This window comes from Mustela erminea, chromosome 10 (genome assembly GCF_009829155.1).
Source record: "Mustela erminea isolate mMusErm1 chromosome 10, mMusErm1.Pri, whole genome shotgun sequence".
Lineage (NCBI taxonomy): Eukaryota > Metazoa > Chordata > Mammalia > Carnivora > Mustelidae > Mustela > Mustela erminea.
Window position 1 is genome coordinate 85,131,677 of NC_045623.1, and position 21,839 is coordinate 85,153,515.

At 47.0% G+C, this 21,839-nt stretch overlaps 1 protein-coding gene across 3 annotated transcripts; it reads left to right on the forward strand.

Moving 5' to 3' along the window:
• The first annotated feature begins 810 nt into the window (after positions 1-810).
• On the forward strand, positions 811-21,024 carry AK2 (adenylate kinase 2). 3 transcript variants are annotated; one of them, XM_032361202.1, is made up of 7 exons: positions 813-1,001; positions 8,850-8,975; positions 11,541-11,651; positions 11,784-11,878; positions 16,803-16,875; positions 18,020-18,215; positions 20,139-21,024. In XM_032361202.1, exons 1-7 carry the CDS (start codon positions 903-905, stop codon positions 20,141-20,143), a joined length of 705 nt encoding a protein of 234 aa, XP_032217093.1. In that variant the 5' UTR covers positions 813-902; the 3' UTR covers positions 20,144-21,024. The 3 variants fall into 3 exon arrangements, with proteins under 3 accessions (XP_032217094.1, XP_032217092.1, XP_032217093.1); XM_032361201.1 differs by lacking the exon at positions 20,139-21,024 and having other exon boundaries at positions 812-1,001; positions 18,020-18,387; XM_032361203.1 differs by lacking the exons at positions 11,784-11,878; positions 18,020-18,215; positions 20,139-21,024 and having other exon boundaries at positions 811-1,001; positions 16,803-16,874.
• Positions 21,025-21,839: the final 815 nt, after the last annotated feature.

A 21,839-nucleotide genomic window follows, 5' to 3' on the forward strand; every position in this document is an offset into this window, starting at 1 on the left:
AAAAAGGTTGTTTTCTTATTATAAAAGTAGTATCTGTTTATTACAGAACTTATTATAGAACTTTTTGAAAATATAAACATGCACAAAGAAGAATGGGAGAGGCTCCTGTAATCACAGTGTACAAAGATCATCACTTGTAACTCAAAAGTGGGATTTTGTTGTAACTGCAATTTTGTATCCTGTTTGGTGAACATTTTCCCATGTGTTTAAATATTTTATACAATGGGGAGGTTCAGAATACAAATTTGTTGCAATCTATTTAACCAATCTCTTGTTGAATATTTGGGATATTGCCTTTGTTTTTATTTTGTTCTTTGGTTTGCTTTTTTGAGGCTTTTAGGCTGTTGTGCTACAAGTAGTGTCTTTGTTACACAAATCTTCACGCGTATCTTTCTTTGATTATATCTTTAATTCCTGGAGGTGCAGTTGTTGGGCCAAAGGATATTTGATACATAATATCAACTTGTCTTCTAAGACTGATTTCGCCCATTTGCACTCCCAGAAGCAACTGCAAAGGACTTTACCGGAGTTGCCGGTGTCATTAACTGTCAAAGCCAAACTGGAACTCCTAGCCGGGCCTCAGGTCTTACTTCACTTTTTCCCGCCCACTCCGCACACCCGCCGAGAGCCCCAACCCCGCCTCGGAATATGATGGCCCGCCCCTTCCTTACTCCCTTACGGATTTTGTCCAATCAAAAGCAGCTTTCTACAACGTTGCCTCATGGCTGGTGAGTTGAAGTGTCCATCACACTCGGGGGCGGGAGAAGCGACCTGACGGACGTGGCGGCGGACCAGTGTTAGCGGCGAGCGGGCTGTGCGTGGCGTGCGCGGCGCGCTAGACTGGAAGCGCTGGACCTGCGAGGTGTGTGCTGGCGGCTTGAGCGCTGAGAGGCTTGGCGGCCATGGCTCCCAACGTCCCCGCGCCCGAACCGGCCCCAGAGTGTCCCAAAGGCATCCGGGCCGTGCTTCTGGGGCCTCCCGGGGCCGGCAAGGGTACCCAGGTGAGCTGCAGGGGCGGGCTTGGCGGCGGAGCCTGTGGAACTCCAAGGTCAGGACGGCCGGAGCTCCAGATAGCCCTGGAGCGGGACCTGGAGCCTAGGCCTAGGAAGGGTGTGGGAGAGTTCTGGGAAGGCGTTTGGGAGAGGGTCCAGTTGGAGATCGGGGGAAGTCTGAGTTAGGATTAGAGTTCTGGAGGGATCTCGACTTGAGGTGTCATGTCGGGATCAAAGGACTGATTTAGATTCCTTAAGGAGTTAAAAGCTGAGAGGATTTGAGCGGTAGGGTGAGCCTTCGGTTGAAGTATCTATATTACAGCCTGAGTGGAGTCAGGGACCCCCCGATTCCCTACAGTGTGGGAGGGGCTTGTCCAAAGTTATGTTCCAGGCATTTGGGGTAGGGGAACCTTGTTGGTTAGGGTTAATGACTGAAGGCAGAGGAGCATCTTTAGCACGTGGGACATTGGGGGAACTGGGGTGTGCTGATTAAGAGTTCTAAGAGAAATGAGGTATAACCTACCTGAGCCAGTTAAGTTGGGGAAATGAGAGACGGTGTCAACATACAGGTAAGAAAACAGTCCCAGGAGAGGTTAGGTTGCTTTCCGAAGATAGCAAAATTAACTTCATGCAGTCTGGAACCTCAGGAGCCATGGGGTTCCAGGAGTTTGGACTCTAAAGTTACCTTCTACCTTAGCAGACTGTGGATCCTCACTTGGTGTCGGGGCTGTAATGGACCCATAGATCAGAGTTGGGATTTATGATCTCCTTTTAAGATTTGGAAGGCCATAGGTTGGATTATCAGTGTCCCCTTCCTGCTAAAGGTCTGGCATTGCCCTCCAGGCCACAGGTTCCTGTTGGTTGTTAGCTGCTTAAGATGGAATTCCTGAAAGTCCTGAGCACCTAAATGAATGGTGTTCAGGGGACAGCTGTGTGCCCACTTCTCCTTGAAAAGATTTTGAAAAGCACTTGAAAAGATCTTGTCTAACTCATTCTTGAGACCCCTCTGGCACCCAGAACATCACTTAGCACTTGATGGGGTTGGAAATGGTTGAAGGACACAGATTAATGTGGGTGATGACAAGGGAAGCCTGGGAGATACAGGTCATTCCCGTGATAATTGCTTTTTGGCTCTGGGCACTAGGTCAAGAACGACCACTTTCCCTTTTCTATAGCTGGAGCTGATACATCCTTGGAACTCACTGTTACCTAATCCCCTTGACCTCCGTTAACTTTGAAGTCTCTTTCCTGTTGCTATCACCCTCCGTTATTAGGGAAACTGCAGCAGAGGAATATTTAATCCCAGACTCTGCAAATTTTTGCTGTGACTATAAACAGGGTAGCTCAAATGCATCAATTAGTTTTTCTTAGTTCATACAGAAGTTAATAATTTTATTAGTTGTGTAATGAACAACCCATCCCAGTGCTGAGACAAGGGTTTTATAGTCTAGCAAGCTTTGTAACTTCTAAATCTCAGTGTCTTCGCCTGAAAAATGGTGATAATACCCACCTTACTTATTCAACATTTTATGAGTACCAAACATTGGAGATATAGCAGTGAACAAGACTAATAGGGCCCTTATTCATATAGACCAAAAGGTGACAAGGATTTTGGAAGAATGTGTTATATACGTGTGTAAAAGCATCCCTACCTACCCAAATGACAACCTGGCACATCACAGGTGTTCAATAATTATTGACTTCCTCATCTTATACATTTCCCTTCCCTTACAACCAGATATTTCAGTGTAAAGAGTGATGTATTCAGGAAGTTTTGAAGGAAATTATACTTATGAGCTGATTTATAAGGGTGTGTGCATACAGCAAGTGTTGGTCAGAGAAGGCTTTGTGGAAGTGAAGGAGATGTAATTGGGACTTGAGGAAACAAGTCTTTTAACCTCTGTACACCTTTCTTTTCGTAAGTGGGACAAAAAGAATACTAGTGGTTGTAGTTTTACGGAGTTAAAAAAAAACAGCAGGGGCATCTGGGTGGCTCTTCTTGCTCTGCAGGAAGCCTGCTTCTCCCTCTCCCACTCCCCCTACTTGTGTTCCCTCTCTTGCTGTCTCTTTCTCTGTCAAATAAATAAAATCTTTAAAAAAAAAAAAAAAAAGTAAAAAACAGCAGTGTTCATAAATCAGAGGTTGCAAAGTGGCAGCATCCAGCAGCATTTAGTCTACAAACACATCCTATATTTATTTTTTTTCTTTGAATAGGCTCTACTCCCCAATGTGGGGCTTGAACTCACAGACCTCAAGATCTGAAGTCTCATGCTCCACTGACTGAGCTAGCAGTGACTCCCTAATTTTTTAGGGAGGCTAATTTTAGTCACCCTAATTAGGGTGACTCCCTAATTTTTTTTTAAAGATTTTATTTATTTTGAGAGAGGGGGTGAGTTAGAAAGCACAAGATGGGGGAGGGGGACTGAGGGCAGAGGGAGAAGCAGAAGCAGACTCCCACTGAGGAGGGAGCCCAACACAGGGCTCAGTCCCAGGACCCCAGGATTATGCTCTGAGCCAAAGGCAGATGCTTAACCGACTGAGCCACCCAGGCACCCCCTAACTTTTTTTTTTTTTTTTAAGAATTTGTGGGGTTTTTTGGTTTTTTTTAGAGAGAGAGCACGTGACGGGGGGGGGGGCAGTGGAGGTGGGGCAGAGGGAGAGAGAATCTTAAGCAGGCTCCATGCGCATTGCAGAGCCCCACAAGAGGCTTGATCTCACCATCCTCTGAGATCATGATCTGAGCCAAAATCAAGAGTCAAACAAACTGAACGGACTGAGCCACCCAGGTGCCTCAAGTCTGAATACAAAGGAAGACTCGTCCCCATGTACCCATTATCCAGCCCCAAGAACCATCAGCTGGTGGCCATTGCTTCCCCATCCACTTCCCCTTCACAAATTATTTTCAGGCAGCAACCAGATAGCGTGACCAAGGTGTCTGTCACCCTGTTAACTATTTTTGCATGTGTCTAGCTTATACCAGTTCTTGCAGGCCAGTCTCTGTCAGCTGTATCAGTGCAGCGACATGACACCTCTGTGAGACCCATACTTTTATTCCCCTTTTTACAGTTAGAGAAACTGAAGTTCAGAGGGCCTGTTCTCTAGTTTACATAGCAAGTTATCGGCAGATCCGCCACCTGAATGGCTCCAAAGCCCCTGCTCTTTTATTGACTATCTCCTACCCTGGGTTAGATTTTCTCCTACCCTATGCATATTATGCTTGATCGTTTTGGTGTTAGAGATGCAGAGAGCAGCCCTTGCCCTTAAGAAGATACAGTACAAGAAATAGTCACCCTTTGCTCAGTTATGTGACAGGCCCCTAGTCAGAGATTCCACGTGTCGTCTGATTTAAACCTACAGCCCTAGAAGGTAGGTCCTGTTCTTATCCATGCCCTTTGTGCTAATAAAATGAGGCTCAAATGCTGTACCTTGCCCCAGGATAAGCATAAAGAAGTAGCAAAGGCAGGATTTGAATCCATGACTGGTTCCTGAGCAGAGTTACCATCTTTCACAGTTAACACTAGCCTGGGTGTAGAGGCAAAACCGAACAGCACGCGCACAACTCATACCAGTGCGAAGTACCATGCGTGACGTGTCACAGGAGTGACTGACAAATGCTAGGATTAGTTCAGGGTTAGAACAAGAACTGTCATTTGTCGAGAGTATTCCATTCTTCCTCCTACCCAGCCCATAATGTCGGTATTGTTAGCCCCAATTTATAGATGAGGAGATAGTCTCGAAGAATCCCTGGCCTAAGGTTCCATGGTAAGTTAAGAGGCAGAAGTGATACTCAAACACAGGTTTCTGTGCTTTTTAAAAAACTTTCTATTGAGGTATACTGTATATGGAGAAAGGTACACATATCATAAGTGAGCAGCTTGATGGTTCCTCACAACATGAATTTTCACAATTACCCTTGGGCGGCTTATATTCGTGTTAAGAAACAGAATGTTGCCAGCATGGCAAAATCCTCATGCTCCCTTCCAGGCGGGCGCGCGCACACACACACACACACACACACACACACACACACACACTTTTTCCTAAGAAACAGCCACTGAGGCTCTGTGGGTTGTTATTGCTGTTTTTTAATAAGGCCATATATCATGGGTAAGTGCTAGGGCTTGCCAGCTCTGATGTTACTAGCTACGCGATCTTGGGCAATTAGCCTCTGAATTTCATTTATAAAATACAGATTAAAAATAGTTCCTACCTCCTGGGTTTGATGTATATTATGCATACGAACTGCAGTAAAACTGCATAGAAAAATTCCTTGGCATGTTGCAAACATTCAGTTAGCTGATGTTGATGAGTCCTTATCAGAGGAAGAAGGGGTAGGTGGGAGTATTTTGAGAGAGATGCTCAGAATTTGGGAAGAGTAGAAGGGAGAGGAGCTAGGGTCCTCAGAAATGCTTACATTATGTATTCGGGAACCATCCATAGAGCTGCTGTTTGCAGTGGTGCAAGGCATATAGATAGGTAAATTTGAAGGTGGAGGTAAATTTGAAGAGCTTAGGCCGTGTAGGAAGTTGATTATGGAGGACACTGAGTGCTAGACTAAGATATTTGGACTTCTCCCCTATTGCACTGAGGAGACATGGAAGGCTTCTGAATGTGTGTGTAGGTGTTGGGGGTGGGGGGCACGCCCAACAGTATTTTAGGAGATGACTCCAGCTACATATTCAGGAGCATGGGACGTGGGAATGGGAAAGACAGAGGCAGAGAGGTAATTTCAAAGTGAGAAAACACATGAGTTTGAGATTAAATCAAACCTCAGCAACTAATAGCTTCCCTTTATTTCTCTGAATGCCAGACACTGTGCCGAATGCTTCTGCATACGTAATTTTATTAAGTCCCCATTATAGCTCTGAGAGTAGACATTATTGTCTGGACTCCAGGGATGAAGACAAGACACTGTGGCTTTAAGAAGGCCGTATAACTTGTTCAGGGGCAGCACAGTGAGTAAATTGTGGGTCCTAGTTTCCAACCCAGATCTGTACCACCAAAAACCCAGTCTTGTCCCACTGCCCCCGGGGGTTTCACAGACTGTGCATCAGAATCCCTGGGTGCTGCCTAAGAACCACTCAGGCAGAAACTTTAAGGGTGGGCCTGGCTTTATATTTTTAGCATATGCCCCAGATGACTGTGGTAATACACTGAAGACCGAAGACATTAAACCCACCCACCATGCTGCCTGTCTGGTGGTTTCAGCCATTCTTACCCATGCCCCCCACAAAAGCCCTCCTCTTCCCTGACAGGGTTCTCACAGAGATGGCCAGTGAGACACAAGTGGCTCAGGGCCTCAAGCAGCAAGAGTGTGGTCCAGGGGCCAACAGCACAGCCAGGCCTACCAGCTTGTTAAAAATGCAGATGCTCAGGCCCTGGCCTGTGGAATGAGAATCTGCATTTTAGCAGCATCTCCAGGTGGTCTGGAGTAGAAGCAGTGCCCTGAAGCATAATCTTGAAGTGTGAGGGGATGGGGATTAAACAGTCCAAAGTTATTTCATCCGAATGCTTCTGTAGGTTGCATTTCTGTGGAGAAATGCAAAAAAGAAAGACCATGGAGGGAAGTCTTCTATTAAATGCCCACTGTGTATCTTAATGTTTTGGGTATTTACTTCCTCAAAACAGCCCAATGTTGTTATCCTCACTACAGCCCAATCAAGTAGATAGACATCCCCAACTGACTGGTGAAGAAACAGATGCTGAGAAGTAACGTAACTGGCCCAAGGTCACACAGCTGTAGAATCCCGTCATCCCGAAACGCACAAGCCCAGTCTCCAGAATGTTCCCCCAGATTAACTTCAACAACCAACAAGAAAGATTGGCAGAAAAGCTCAGTTCTCTGGGGGTGTGGCCACCACGCCAACCTGGAGGGCCAGAAGGTTTTCCATTGCCAGAGAGTCCTGACCCTCACTGGTTTTCCAAAGTGCAGTTTTTAACACGTTCTTCATCTGGATTCCATTTTGCTGTGAAGTCATGTCTTTGCTTGAACTGAATCAGTCCATGAATCAAACTGGAATTTGCTACACTGAGCCTCATCTATTTCCCTTTCCTGTGTGCAACTAAGAAAACTCCCAATGCACTGGCTTGAATAAGAATCCAACCCTACTTATTTTATGAAACAGTTGAACCAGAACACTAAATATCAAGCTTCTTGAACTGATTCTGTGGGGGTGGGGGGCTGGGGTGAGGAGAGTACTCCTGTTGTATTGTTCAGAGTTCTTCCTGTTCTGGTCTTTATTCTGCTGTATTGTCCACCAAACTAGGAGCCTGTAGAGGCCAGAATCCATGTCTTGTTTTCCTGGCTCCCAGCAGGGTTCTTGGAGGGGGCTTCAGTGTTTTCTTTCTCTGTGAATGAACGTGGAATTAGGGCTGGGGCTGCAGTGCCAGCTAAAGTTCACTGAGTGTTTACTCTGTGTCTGTCCCGGTGTATATATGTCGAGCTCCATTTGATCCCATCAGCCCAGTGATGGAGGGCCTGCTACTATTTCCATTCGACTTAGAGGAGATTTGAAAGGCAGTAAGGTGATACAGTTTTTCTCAAGTCACATATCTAGTGACTGGTGTCTGAACCCCAGGAATTTTGACTCTGAAGCCCATGCTCTTAACCAAAAGGTTATTCTGCCTCCTAAAACTACTATGTAAGTATATACTGTTGGCCAAATCCTCTTTTTATGTATCCTATCTCATCTTTGCAGCTACTTTCTGAGATGAAGACTTTTTGCCTTCATCTTAAACAGACCAGGAAACTGAGCCTCTGAGAGGAAAGGGGAAGAACCAGATGTGCCTGGGGGGAAACCCGCATTCCTCAGCTGGCCCGGGGCTACCTCCCAGACCCCTGGCCACCTTACTTGACTGTGGCGCATTCATTCCTTTGGCAAATGTTCATTCAACACATTATATACCAGGCATTGTGCTGAGTGGTTGATCTACGTGAACTCATTTCAACTTTTCAGCAGCTGGGGCGCCTGGCCTGCTCCGCGGGTATGACTCTTAATCTCTGGGTCCTAAATTTGAGCCCTACATTGGGCATAGAGATTACTTCAAAATAAAAATCTTAAAATAGGGGCGCCTGAGTGGCTCAGTCAGTTAAGCATCTGCCTTCGGCTCAGGTCATGATCCCAGAGTCCTGGGATCGAGCCCCACATTGGGTGGCTCCCTGCTCAGCAGGAAGCCTGCTTCTCCCTCTCCCACTCCCCCTGCTTGTATTCCTGCTCTCACAGTGTCTCTCTGTCAAATAAATAAATACAATCTTTTTTTAAATAAATAAACTTCGCAGCAACCCTGAGAGGTACTGATACTGCTGTTTTGATTCTTCCCATTTGTAAACTGAGGCTTTTGTGTCACTAGGGTGTATCTGGTGGAAGTTGTGAGAATAGCTAATATTTATGACCACTTCCCGTGTGCTAGGTGCAGTTTTCAGTGCTTTACAGGGATTCTGTCGTAGAAATCTTACTGTGACCCTATAATTGTTCTACATCGGACTATAACATCTGGTACTTTTTTTTTTTTTTTTTAAAGATTTTATTTATTTATTTGACAAAGAGAGATCACGAGTAGGCAGAGAGGCAGACAGAGAGAGAGAGGAGGAAGCAGGCTCCTGCTGAGCAGAGAGCCCGATGTGGGACTCGATCCCAGGACCCTGAGATCATGACCTGAGCCGAAGGCAGCGGCTTAACCCACTGAGCCACCCAGGTGCCCATAACATCTGGTACTTTTATCGCTATTCCAGGTAAGGAAATCGGGCATTGGCCACAGTCCACTGAGCCAGTGACAGGGCCAGACTCACCCCCGGGCAGCCTAATGCCAGGGCCTTCAGTGTTAATTCTGTCTTTGTTTTCATCTTCCCCTCCACAGGCACCCAAACTGGCCGAAAACTTCTGCGTCTGCCATTTGGCCACTGGGGACATGCTGAGGGCCATGGTTGCGTCTGGCTCAGAACTGGGGAAAAAGCTGAAGGCCACTATGGATGCCGGGAAACTGGTAGGTTCAGTGGTCCCAGTGGATGTGGATATGCCTGCGTCTCAGTCTGCACTGCCTCCTTTGGTGGCCACCAGCCACGTGGAACCATGGGTATTAATTGAGATTTCCTTGAATTGAAAATTGAAAATTCAGCTGCTCAGTCTCACTGGCGGCATTTAAAAGGTTTGTTAGCCAGCGCGGCTTTAGAATGTTTCCATCATTGTAGAAAGTTCTGTTGGACAGCCCTGTGTGCTGCGGGGTGTTCTCACAAACTCACCCACTGCACAGACCTCTAGGGTAGCAGGTTATGCGGTATATTCTGAATGTGTGGCATTTATTTTATTCACGGTATTCCTTTTTTTTTTTTTTTTTAATTTATTTTATTTTATTTTTATTTTAAGTAGGTTCTACACCCAATGTGGGCCTTGACCTCACAACCCTGAGATTAAGCGTCACATACTCTACTGACAAAGCCAGCCAGGTGCCCCTATTTATAGTATTCTTGAGGTTCTTTGTGCTGATGTGTTTTGTAATAGGTTCTGGTTTTAGAGCCAAAAATGAAACTGCCATCCCTAGGCCAGAACTCAAGGATATATCCAAGAGAGGATGCAGGAAACCACAGGGTGTTTTAACTCTGTTTTTGTGGCTCTGTGTTCTGTGTCTCTAACAGTGGAGTTGCTTGGTGACTGATGAAAGTAATAATTCCTCCTACTTGGGGGATATAATAGCATTTTCTTACATTTGTAGGCCAGTTGATCTATTTGGATGGTTACAATCTATTATCTACTAAATCTTCTTTGATTAGCGCCAGAGCTTAGTTGTAACTGAGTTATTCTGGGAGTTGGCCTCTGGGAATCACCTTCAGGCATTTTAATAAACTGGAACACCAAGAAAACATTTTAATTAAACTACAGAAACAATGGTTCTAGTATAGAATATTCATGAGCAAGAAGATACACTGTGTTGTAAGTACTTACAAGGTTACAAGCCATTTGCTTCCATAACATTTTCCCTGGTTTCTTTTAAGATTTTATTTTTTTTAGGGGCACCTGGGTGGCTCAGTGGGTTGAGCCTCTCTGCCTTCGGCTCAAATCATGATCTCGGGGTCCTGGGATTGAGCCCCGCATCGGGCTCTCTGCTCAGAGGGGAGTCTGTTCCCTTCTCTCCCACCCCACCCCCCGCCTCCTGCTCTGCCTACTTGTGATCTCTCTCTCTGTCAAATAAACAAATAAAATCTTAAAAGTATATATTTTATTTTTTTATTTGACAGAGCGAAAGCAAGAGAGGGAGAAGTAGACTTCCTGCTCTGCAGGGAGCCCAATGCGAGACTTGATCCCAGGACCCTAGAATTGTAACCTGAGCCAAAGGCAGACACTTAACTAACTGACTGAGCCACCCAGGTGCCCAACATTTCACTATTTTAAGTTCATACATGAAGATGATCAGATATACCATTTTGGGGGAAGGGGGGTAGAAAAAGGTACGTTTATCATCTGGGAATCACCTTCAGAAGTCATTTTGTGCTTGGCCCTCTGGTCTTCTCGCATCTCAGAATGTTGGTCGGGGAAGGCCTTGGCTTTATCTTTATCCCCAAATTACCTCCTGGCAGGCTTTGAGATTGCATAGCTGTATCTGGGGTACCCCTACTCGCCCACTTGCCCCTTTATCTCTAGCTTTCCCTTCGTGCTTGTGAGACCTTGAGCTAAGCCAGAAAGCTAGATGTTTGGACTTTGGGTCTTGGCATAAGATCTTGTACTGAGAAAAAATTGGGGTATGGCCATGAGATTGCTTATCTCCAGCCTTCACTTCGTCACAGAGCTTGTACTTTGTCCCCAGGTTCACAGCGGGTCCCAGGAGATAAAAGTGTTAGCCACCTTCACGGTCATACTGGTACGGAACTCTGTTTCTATGAAAGCTCAGGAGGAAAACCAGTTTTTAGAAGCTGGAGGAGTCCTCATTAGGGCTTTTAGAGCAACTAAGAGGTGCGTTGGGCTGGTACCTCATTTCCTTGGCTCTGACCCAGTCTTGCCAATTCAGCAGCCTTCTCTGTTACCTCATGTCCAGGATGGCCTGAACCACTTTACTGTTCTCCTGATCAGAATTGTGAAACAGGGAAGGTTGGTACCTTCCTGCATTTTGGTCGAGCCCCATTCTCCCATGGAGCCCTCCTCAGTGATCTCTCAGCCAGAAGCCCTCATCTTTCTTGTGCCTTGAGGACAGCTGATGAGCTATTATCTGATGGAAAGGATCCTGGCTAATGGCTGGTGAGGTCCTCAGGACCTCAGACATGAGAACCTCCTGTCCAGGTGACGGGCAGTGGGATCCTCTTCCCTCACCTAGATAGTTGGGACACAAGAGAATCTCCAGGGAGGAGAACACATATGTGGCAACCACAAAAATCATGAAACTGAATTTTCTTTGGCATGTGGAGCCATTCCACATTTGCTCTAATATTTGCTTCTTTGGGGTCAAGAAAACATGCTGTTTAATCGGGTTATAGAGACACAAACTTGTAGCCCTGGAGTTGGGCTCATGTCACCTAATTAACAGATTTAAACCCAAGGCTGTCTTGTTCTTAACTTCCAGGTGAGTGATGAAATGGTAGTGGAGCTCATTGAGAAGAATTTGGAGACCCCTCGATGCAAAAATGGCTTTCTTCTAGATGGCTTCCCTCGGACCGTGAGACAGGCAGAAATGGTAGGTGCCTTGCATTTGTGTCACTAATGCATGAAAACGAACTCTTGGCCCTTTATCTCGTAATTCCTTTGAGGGAAACAGCTCTGATCAAGCTCTGGTAGCTTAGATGGGCCATATACTACTCTCTTGCAGCTCGACGACCTCATGGAGAAGAGGAAAGAGAAGCTTGACTCTGTGATTGAATTCAGCATCCCAGACTCTCTGCTGATCCGGAGAATCACAGGAAGGTATTTGTCCTCTGAAGGCTTCTCCTGGTCCTGCCTCCTCAGAGCTTTATCAGACCAGCATTGCTCTTGCCCCATCCCAGCCGGGCAGCGTAGTGCCATTTTTACATGGGCTGGTCTTGTATGTGACATGCGATGGAGATACGTGGAAAGAAGAGCAAGGGGTTTGAAGGCAGACAGCATCTCAGGCCTGTCACCTTTTAACTCTGACCCTAGGCAACTTTCTTAATCTATCCAAGGCTGATTCCTCCTGCGTAGAGTGGGGTTAATAAGACCCACTTCAAGGAACCACTGTGCATTTTACATACCATGACCTGTGTAGTTCGGAGCCTTGCTTACGGTAGGTACCTCAGAAAGATTCCATTCCTTCCATGGTTATCTCCAGTGCCCTGAAATCTTGGTTCATTTGGAAGTTGCCCTACCTTGCTGTAGGTTTTGTAGTGTGAAAATAATATGACCACATACACAAAGTTTAGAAAATGGAGGAAAATTTTGCTCGTGTACAGCCACCTCAGCCAAACCCACTATTGCTTTGTACTTGTTTCAGGGCGCCTGGGGCGCTCAGTCCATTAAGCGTCCGACTCTTCGGTTTTGGCTCAGGTCCTGATCTCAGAGTCGTGAGATCCAACCCTGTGTCCGGTGCCGTGCTCAGCACGGAGTCTGCTTCAGATTCTCTCTCCCTCTTCCTCTGCCCACCCCCTCACTCTTTCCTTCTCTTACTCTCTCTCTCAAATAATAAATCTTTAAAAATAAATAAAGTGCATGTTGCTTAGAGCACCAGGCTGACTCAGCCAAATGAAGCATGCAACTCTTGGTCCCAGGACTGGAGGTCGGATCCCCACATTGGGTGTAGAGTTTATTAAAACAGTAAATAAAGGGGTGTCTGGGTGGCTCAGCCATTAAGCATCTGCCTTTGGCTTAAGTCATGATCCCAGGGTCCTGGGATCGAGCCCCATTTCAGGCTCCCTGGTTGGTGGGAGGCATGCTTCTCCCTCTCCTGCTTGTGTTCCCTCTCTTGCTGTGTCTCTCTGTCAAATAAATGAATAAAATCTTAAAAAAAAAAAAACCAGTAAATAAATACAATCTTTAAAGTACATGTTTCTTTGTAGTAGTCACCGCTGAATACAGATATGCTTCTGTTTCTGAACAAGTTTGCCCTGAAAGGGCCACTGCTTTAGGCTACAATTTCCTCTACCCTGTTTCCCTGTCCACTCTGCCATCCGCTTCCAGAAATATGTGGGAAGATCTTGGCCACTAATAGACCTCTTCCCAATCTCATCTTTATTGTGGGCTGTGGCTTTTAGCTTTTATATCCCTTAGTCATTTTGATGGAGTCTCAGGAAGGTAGTCAGTCTGCCATCTTGAACCAGACATCTGTGACCATTATTTTTGCACGGTATTTCACAGTAGACGAGCCATCATTTACTCCCTTGTCCCCTTATTGTGGTACAGTTGTGTTTTTTATAGTTGTTTGCTGTTAATTTAATGCTGTGACCATCCTAGTACATGTAAACTTTTGGAATTAATTAGAAGGAGAATGTTTTCTTGTTGTAAATTTTACTAAGTTGATTTCCTCATGAAGATGTACATTTTTTCTATGGGTCTGTAGTTCATATCTACAAGGGCAGAGATAGACATGTGAACAGACAGCGGGGTGAGTGTTGACAGGTGTTTTCCTGAGGGGCTACGTTAGATATGGTGGGATCCACTTTATTGACGCTGGAGGCCTTTGCATTCTGGGTGCCTGTGCTGTGTGTAGCGCCATACTGCAGGGTACAGAAGAACAACGTGCCCATCTCTGACCTCAGAGAGTCTACAAGCCATACGAGAAACCTGGGCTGATTAACGTAGTCCTAAGGAGCGAGCCTGGGAGCGCAAAGGGAAGGCTGCCTAGGAGAGATGTAATGTCAAACATGGCCTTCCTGGACGGAGAGGATTTCAGCGAGGCTTTCTAGGAAGGGAGTAGAGGTGGGAATGAGTACAGGTTAGGGGAGGGCCTCTAGCTCTATGGGTGGTGGCAGAGTATCTTTCCGGAGTTGGAGGAGTGATCTGCGGGGCTGGATGGTAGAAAAAGTGCTATTGGGAAGAACAGATGGGCGCTTGACTGGGAAAGGTGGGCCAGGGTGAAGAGGGTAGACAGATTAGGAGTAATGGGACGTTTTTAAGCCATGAGGTGTCAGGGCAGGAGCAGCATTCTAAGAACATTAGTTTGGCCCTGGCGTACAGGCTAAACTGGGGCAAAAGAGAAACAGACAAGAGCCCACCTAGGAAGATGATTCTGATCCCCACGTGGAGTTGTGGAGGCTTTTGACTGGGGTTGGCTGGTGGGGAATGAAGATATGCTGAAGAGCAAATTGCAAGGTTGTTGTAGAGCATGAAGAAGACCCAGGGTCTGGGTTTGGGGGTGAGTGATACAGTGCAACCACCTCCCTCACAGAGAAGGACACACCAGACTGGTAAAGCAGTTTTTTCAGATTCACTCTGGATTAGTGGCAGAACTAGCACTGAAAGTGGGCTTTCTGCCTCCTGGTCCACTACAGTGAGGGTTGGAAGAAAAAGCAGCAGGGACTAGTTGGTTTAATTTGAATCTTATTTAAATCTGACATGATAAAAACGCACTGTAAATTTTGATTAGCTCTGACCTCACTTCTGACGATATTATGAGTCATTACTTTATGTCTTGAATATGTATGGTTGGCGGTTATGGGTTTTAACTTTCTCAGTGTTGGCTCTCCGATATCCTAATTATCCTGCCAGTTGGCTGTCCTAATGTCTCTTTTTTTTTTCTTTTTCTCTCTTTTTTTTTTTTTAAATTTTCTCAGTGATTCTTAAGCATTTTTTTTTTTAAAGATTTTATTTATTTATTTGAAAGACAGAGATCATAAGTAGAAGGGGAGGAAGGGAAGCAGGTTCCCTGCTGAGCAGAGAGCCCGATGTGGGGCTCGATCCCAGGACTCTGGGATCATGACCTGAGCCGTAGGCAGAGGCTTTAACCCACTGAGCCACCCAGGTGCTCCTCTCCTAATGTCTCAAGCCGTCCACCCTTTGTGGCTGAGAAAACAGGCATCTGAAGTGTCCTCCTCAAGACAGCAACGGCTCTAGAATCCCGGCTCATGTCCCTCCCCATCACGACCCCCACCACTAGGTCAGGCTCAGTGTTCCTTAGAGCTGTTGTGGTTGGTACTGAGACCGGTCCCACTTCGAAAACTTGGATCTTGGACTTTGTTTTGTTGCCCTTCTGGGTAGTGAGCCTGGTATTCCTCTTAAAATGAAGTCTGAGTGCGGGGAAGGAGCCATGTGTTGTCTGTATCTGGAGGGCTGAGGGAATCAAAGTAAGCGAGAGATGCAGGGATGTGAAAATGAAAGAGTCAGGTCTGCTGCAGCCTGGCTGCTGGGTGCCTTGTGCTTTCCAGAAGGGGAAGAATCATGGTCCATGTCTCGAGCTTGTAACCCTTTGCAGAGGGAAAGCTGTAGCTGAGCCCCTCAGCCTTTCCCCAGGTCTCCCAATAGAGGCACCAGAGGAACTTCACCAGTGACTCAAATAAAAGGGCCTGATAACAGGCATAGCCGTCAGTGTAGCCTGTTCTACTCAGCCATCACCTTGCCCCCACCAGTGCTATAAATGGACCACTTAGCCCCCCAAAAGTGTGCTGTCGAGACCGAGGAAGGGGAAGGGGGAGAGGGAGAGAGAATCTCAAGCAGACTGCTCTGCGTGGAAACCGATGCAGGGCTTGATCTAACGACCCTGAGATTGTGACCTGAGCTGAAGCCAAGAGTCCAACGCTCAACCGACTGAGCCACCCGCGTGCCCCTGCCCAGGCTTTGATAGTCTGACCCGGACTTTCGCAACGGATGTGCCGAGATGTGGATCCCCTCAGCCATCAGAGCAGCTGGGTAGGCCTGGGCTATTCCGGAGGGGAAGCACGCAAGTGCTTAACACATAAATGCTTCCGCCGGCGCCAAGAGGTGAAAAATGTTGGGAAGCTCTGGTGTAACAGACCTTCATCAGGAGAGCAGGCATCCATTCAGTAAGAAAGCCCAGGTCTGCACAAACGTGGCAAACTAGACGGTCCCTGGCTGCTGGGCAGTGTTTGGCCTGCCTTCCTCCCTTCTTAGGTTTCTAGGCTCCCGTGGCATGGCCCCTCACAGTCAGGAACTCGAGTTTCCGGCCCAAGGGGGCCCGGCAGAGATGGGGTGCCCAGCTACGTTTTCAGCACCCACTAAACACTTAATTCTTGGGCACTTCCTGACTTGCTGAGTAAGTCCTTTCCCCTGGTGCCAGTGTTCGTATTGCTTGGCCCTCCGATGCTTCAGGAGTGCCACCCTGTCTGGTGCTGTTTGCATCTAAAGGACATAATACTTCACCATCACACCTTTCTGGTCTTTGTAACCGAACTGAGATAGAAAATAGGGTTAGCTTCTTTGTCCTCTGGCCTCCGTGTCATGTTGTACAAATCTCTATTAAAGGATAGTCACATTTATTTTTGTTTTTTTCCTCATTTGTCCCTCCCACTAGAGTAAGCGCTGCTTTTGATCAGGCATCTTGATTCATTGCAGTGCGGCCCCTGGATTCAGTATGACGCCTGAGTCGGACTAAGCACTTAATAAAATAAACGTTTGTTGAGCGAGTGGGTGAATAAAATGAAGGGCTGTGTAAGACCAGCACCGGGTTCCTGAGTTAGGTGCTTAACGCCAGCCTCGGCAGCCAGACGGTCATTATCATATTGGGTCAAAGTAGAAAACATACTCCCTCTGGCATAAGCTAGAAGCCCGGCTATCTTCCCAAGCGAGAGACGCCTATGGCAGGTTTCTGGCTGGATAAAGTCCTCATGTCCAGCTCCTCTGTCATTGCTTATCAACCTGGAGACCCCTGGGGTGCTGGGGTACTTTCAGGCAACCTGACTCATGTTCGTTTGCTGTCTTTCAGGCTGATTCACCCTCTGAGTGGCCGTTCCTACCACGAGGAGTTCAACCCCCCAAAGGAACACATGAAAGATGACGTATGTAAACCCAGGACAGGAAATTTCCTTTTCCTTCCTTCCCCTTTCTTCCTTTCTGTTCTCTGTTCTTTCCATCTTCTCTTTATTCCTACCAATATGATTAACTTAACCGTGAGAAATACCACTACCAAGTAAACCTCATGTGCTGTGGCCCTTCTGTCTACACAGCGCCTTCCCAGGTGGTTTATTATTTGACTTTGAGGTAGCTACCAGCACTGGCTACTTCACAGTGCCCAGTTTATACCTGTCTTTGGTCTAGCGCAGTCCCTCTCTGTTATCATGGTGATCTAAATGATTGACTAACCTCAGGAGAGGGCTGCTTGGAAGCCCAGAGGCAGAGCCAAGCTGGGAGAACAGGACTGAAGAGAGATGTGTTGATCGGTCCTAACTTTAGAAGAATGTCCTCTCTGTTGACTCTGCTGTGTCCGACAGATTCAGACTGTTCAGGCTGGATTAACGTTGCCAAGTGCCCAGTCTGCAGTGACTTTCAGATGTGACAGGGAGGGTCTTGTACATTTTTGCTGTAACATTTGCAGTACTAGGTCTGTTTGACCTGTTCTAGAACATGTAGGTGAGAGTGAGAATCCTGGGTTTGCCTTTGTCCCTGCAGACAAGTTCGTCAGGTCCTACAGGTTTCAGAACCCTCGTGTCAGTGTAGCCACGTATCCCACGATTGGGAACTCTGCCATTCAGAGTTCTTTCTCATTTACTTGCCACTTCTACAACACTGATGGCCGACACCCTAGTGAAAACACCAAATACTTTGCCAACTAAGGTTACAATGGCAAATGCATCTCTGATTTTTTATGTATTCTCAGTCTCGAGGGCCTGTATCTTTCCTGCTTCTGATCCTAGAAGTGTTCATCTTGGAAGCCAAGCAGCCTGAGCAGAAGCTCAGCCCCTTCCTCACACTTTGCTGCCTCAGGCTGCCCGGCTGCTCCGGACTAGTTGGTCTCCTCCTAGGACCAACTTCCTGGAAGTCGCAAAGCTATTTAAAATTCCACAGTGGAGGGGATCTAGATCATCTTTCTTTCCCTCTGATGGACTTTGGGAGCAGACAGCATCGCATATCTGCACCTGGCATCACCAGATAAGGAACCTTGCTAACTGTCCCAGACTTTCACTGCCCCCTTCCTGTTCTCAGGTCACTGGAGAGCCCTTGATCCGACGATCAGATGATAATGAGAAGGCCTTGAAGATCCGCCTGGAGGCCTACCATTCTCAGACCACCCCGCTGGTGGAGTACTACAGGAAACGAGGGATCCACTCTGTCATCGATGCCACCCAGACCCCCGACGTCGTGTTTGCCAGCATCCTAGCGGCCTTCTCCAAAGCCACATGTAAAGACTTGGTTATGTTTATCTAATGTTGGGTCCAAAAAGGAATTTCTTTCTTCCTATCCCTGTTGAGGGAGGGTGGGAATTACAGAGCAGGCAGAGGGAAGCTTCCTGAGGCCAGCGAGAATACCATTTGTTATACTGATTAAAAAAGCGCTTGCTTGATGTCTCTTTAGCGTGTGTGCAACTCTCATCTCATCTGTGTGTGTGCGTGCGTGTGTTCGTTGATTTAAATACGTGTACACTCTTCCTTTTTTCTAAGGTACAGGCAAGATTGCTCTGCCAGCTGTTTACTTCTTTAGCCATAGTCTTGATTTTTATTTATTTTTGCCAAGATAACCTAACTCAGATATCTGCCAGGCACCGTGGTTCTAGAACCTCATGGTCCCTCTCCCAACAGCTGAGTAGGAGTCCAGGATCACATGAAGTCAAGCAGAGCCAAGGTTCCCACTTGTTTTCTACCCCACAGTGAAAAGCCACAAGTCAGTATGTGGATGGGGATTGTTCTTTTTTTTTTTCCCCTCAGTGAAAAGAAAAGGGCATATACACTACAGATTTCAGAAATAACTGGTAGAGGTATCACCATAGAAAGATCTAGGCTAAGATGGAAAATTTCTGTGATTTCACAGTGCTGTAAAGTAGGGACCCCTTGGGCCCCGTGTGTAGAAACCCAATTGTTGCCAAAGATTAAGCCCAAGTGAATGGTCCTCTTGAATTCATGCTGCCTTCCGAACATCCAGGCAGGGCATCTGAGAGCAGCCAGGCCACTTCCCAGAGAGACCAGGGTAGGTTGGTTTGTTTGCATTTTTTAATGTTGGTCTCAGTCCAAGTACGAACAAAACTGATTTGGAGGTGCTCTGTTCTTGGCCTCATTAGAGTTTACTCAAACCCAGTCTCTGCAGGATATGAAACCGCAATCAGATGTGTCTCTTGTAAACTCAGACTCTCTCCACAGACTCCCCAAGAAAAGATCACCCAAAATAAGATCAACTATGACAGGAACCAGCTTTTACTCCTAACTTCAGTTCTCCATCTATTAAGCATTTCCTGAGGTCCATGCTGTGCTATTTGACTTGTGGCAAACAGGTGAATTAATAGACTGTTGGAAGAGGCCACAAAACAGCAGCTTCTGGAAAAACCATTGGAAAACCAGTGGCAGGCCCAGTAAATAACGTCGCCAGCCCTGGCACAATCTGCTGACTTGGTACAGTGGGCTCTAGAGTCCCAGTCCCCGTCTGACCTGAGTCTCCTGCTGTCTGTGGAACTCTGAGAGGGCTTGTCCCCTGTCCACCTGGAAGCTGGGCATGGGTACGTGGCCATCTTGCTTCCCTTTGGTCTGGTTCAAGTGAGTGTCTGCCAGCTCTGCTCTGCCTTGCCTCCCTGCCTGTAAACTAACTCCGCCCATTCTGAACAGAAACCTAGTCTGCCATGGGGCATTTCTGGGAAGCACATGACTTCAGGGAAGAGGAGTGAAACCAAAACTATGAGCTTTGTCTGCAGTGGCTTGGGGCCCTTCTCTAGGGGAGGGAGACCTCACAGATCCTGGAGTCCACTCGCCTTTCCCAGGGGACAGCTGCAGCCACTTGGCCTTGAGGTGGCTGGCCTTGAGTGTTTGCTAATTGAATGTGTGTGATCCTCCTCAAATACTTGTCACCTATCCATATACATTCACGTGTGCATATTTGGGCTGCTGGTGAACCTAGAACATGCAGGATGCATATGTCCTTTTGGGGGGTGGTCAGGATTTAGATTTTTTCTTCATTTAATTACATGGCCTTAACCTCAGCAGGCATGAGAGCTTTCTCCCGACAGAAATGTCCAGTGTCTGATGCATTTGGTTGCTGGGGCATGCATGCCAGCCTTCCCTGATATTTACTTGGTTTTTAAAAACCCATTTTGTTCTCTCTTGTTTCCTCTCTATTTCAGCCTAGTAGCAGAAGGCCAGGCGAGACTGCACCACTGTTCATCACCCCGCGGCGTGATCCCTGCTCTTAGGTGCTGGGCAGAGGGAAGGGGTGGTCAGGGTGAGGATGGAGAGGGAGGAATGGCGAGGGCCCAAAAGGAGTAACGGAGAGCAACAATGTGATAGGCCGTCTCTTTCACATGTCATAGAGGAGTCTGAAAAAGGGGGAAATTAATTTTTTTTTTTAAACCTGATTAGAGGCTGTAAATAGAAATAGGGAGGTACAGTATTGTTTCTAAGGAAGCCAGGTTTCCTTTACTGTGGATTGGTGACAATATTTTTTAAAGCCAAATGTCCTAAGACCTCAGTTTTTATCTCAGAGCCTCATGGGTTGCCAGCCTGAGAATGCAGGAAGTCAGACTGTTGCCCCGTCTTTCCAAAAGCCTGGAATGGCAGTGGTTCAACTCCTGGCCCTGGTTCCCTTGAGACCGTGAGATCAAAAGATCATCTCTGCATTGGAAAGATTGGGAGGGGTCATGTTCAAGGGGCCATGGCTCAGCCAATCAAGTTTACTGGAGTTGGGGGAAGACGGGGCTGGTCTCCCTCCTCAACCACATACTGCTGTGTACTGGTTCCCGCCCTGTTCTCATGGGTCAGCTCCCAGCAGCCACCCAGCATCCCTGCACTCTTGCCATCTTGCATCCATAATGTGGGAAGGGACCCTTATTAATAAATGAGCAAGTACCCTAAGCAACGTCATCCAAAGATTGTCCTTTCCATCCTCAAATCCTGTGACTGGGATCACTCGTCAGCACTGTGATGTATTATTTTCAATGAGGTGCCTTTCTTAACTGACCAAATGCTGCCTTGTTTGGCCCCTAAATCAATAAAGTATGTTAAAAATTTGTATCCCCTGTTGTGGCTTTTTTTTTTTTGAGGGGATCTGGGCTAGGAGGAAAAAAAGGCATTGAATTCTGAATCTGGCTTGGAAACTCCTTCTTGTCACTAGAAGTCACAAGGCAGGAAAGTCCACGTGTGTGCTCCTAAGATGAGCCACGCGACCTCTTGAACTTTAGCTCAGATGCAGGCAGGCTTTTCTTGCCCCTAAGGACAAGGCAGCTCGGCTTCGTGGCGACCGCTCTGTGCTCGGAGCTCAGAGGATGTGCAAGGAATCCCGGCCAGTCGTTTACTCTGCTCCTGTTTCCTTGTCTGAGAAAAGGGGTGTGATGCCACCTTCTCAAACTTGCTGGCATTAAGTGAAGTTTATAAAAAGAAGCTTTGTGCTTGGCGCCTGGCACACAGCAGACACTTGATAAGTGTTAGTTGGATCAGAATATATACAAAAATATCTGCTTCGTGCCGGGCTGGAGGATTGTTGAGTGGACAGCTGTCCGCAGCCTAGAAAGCCAGTGCTTCTCATCCCTAGCCAGATTTTTGGCTGTCTCTTCAGCTGTCTCTTCAACACTCCCGGTTGCTTCTTTATAAATCCATTTCCTGCTCAGCAAAAGAGCCAAGCTGAAGCTCTCAGGCTCTTTGGAAGAGTCGCCTCTGTCAGGCCAGCTTCTGAGAAATGACTGCTATTCCCGAAACCAGAGGAAGCTGGACTGGAAGCACCGCCATTCTCCAGGCTTGCTTGTTCTGGAGAGATCCGGAGTGGTCAGGGGCCTATAAAGGCCGAGTCTTGAGCCATCTCCTCCCTCTCCTTCCCCAGCTCCCCACCTCTC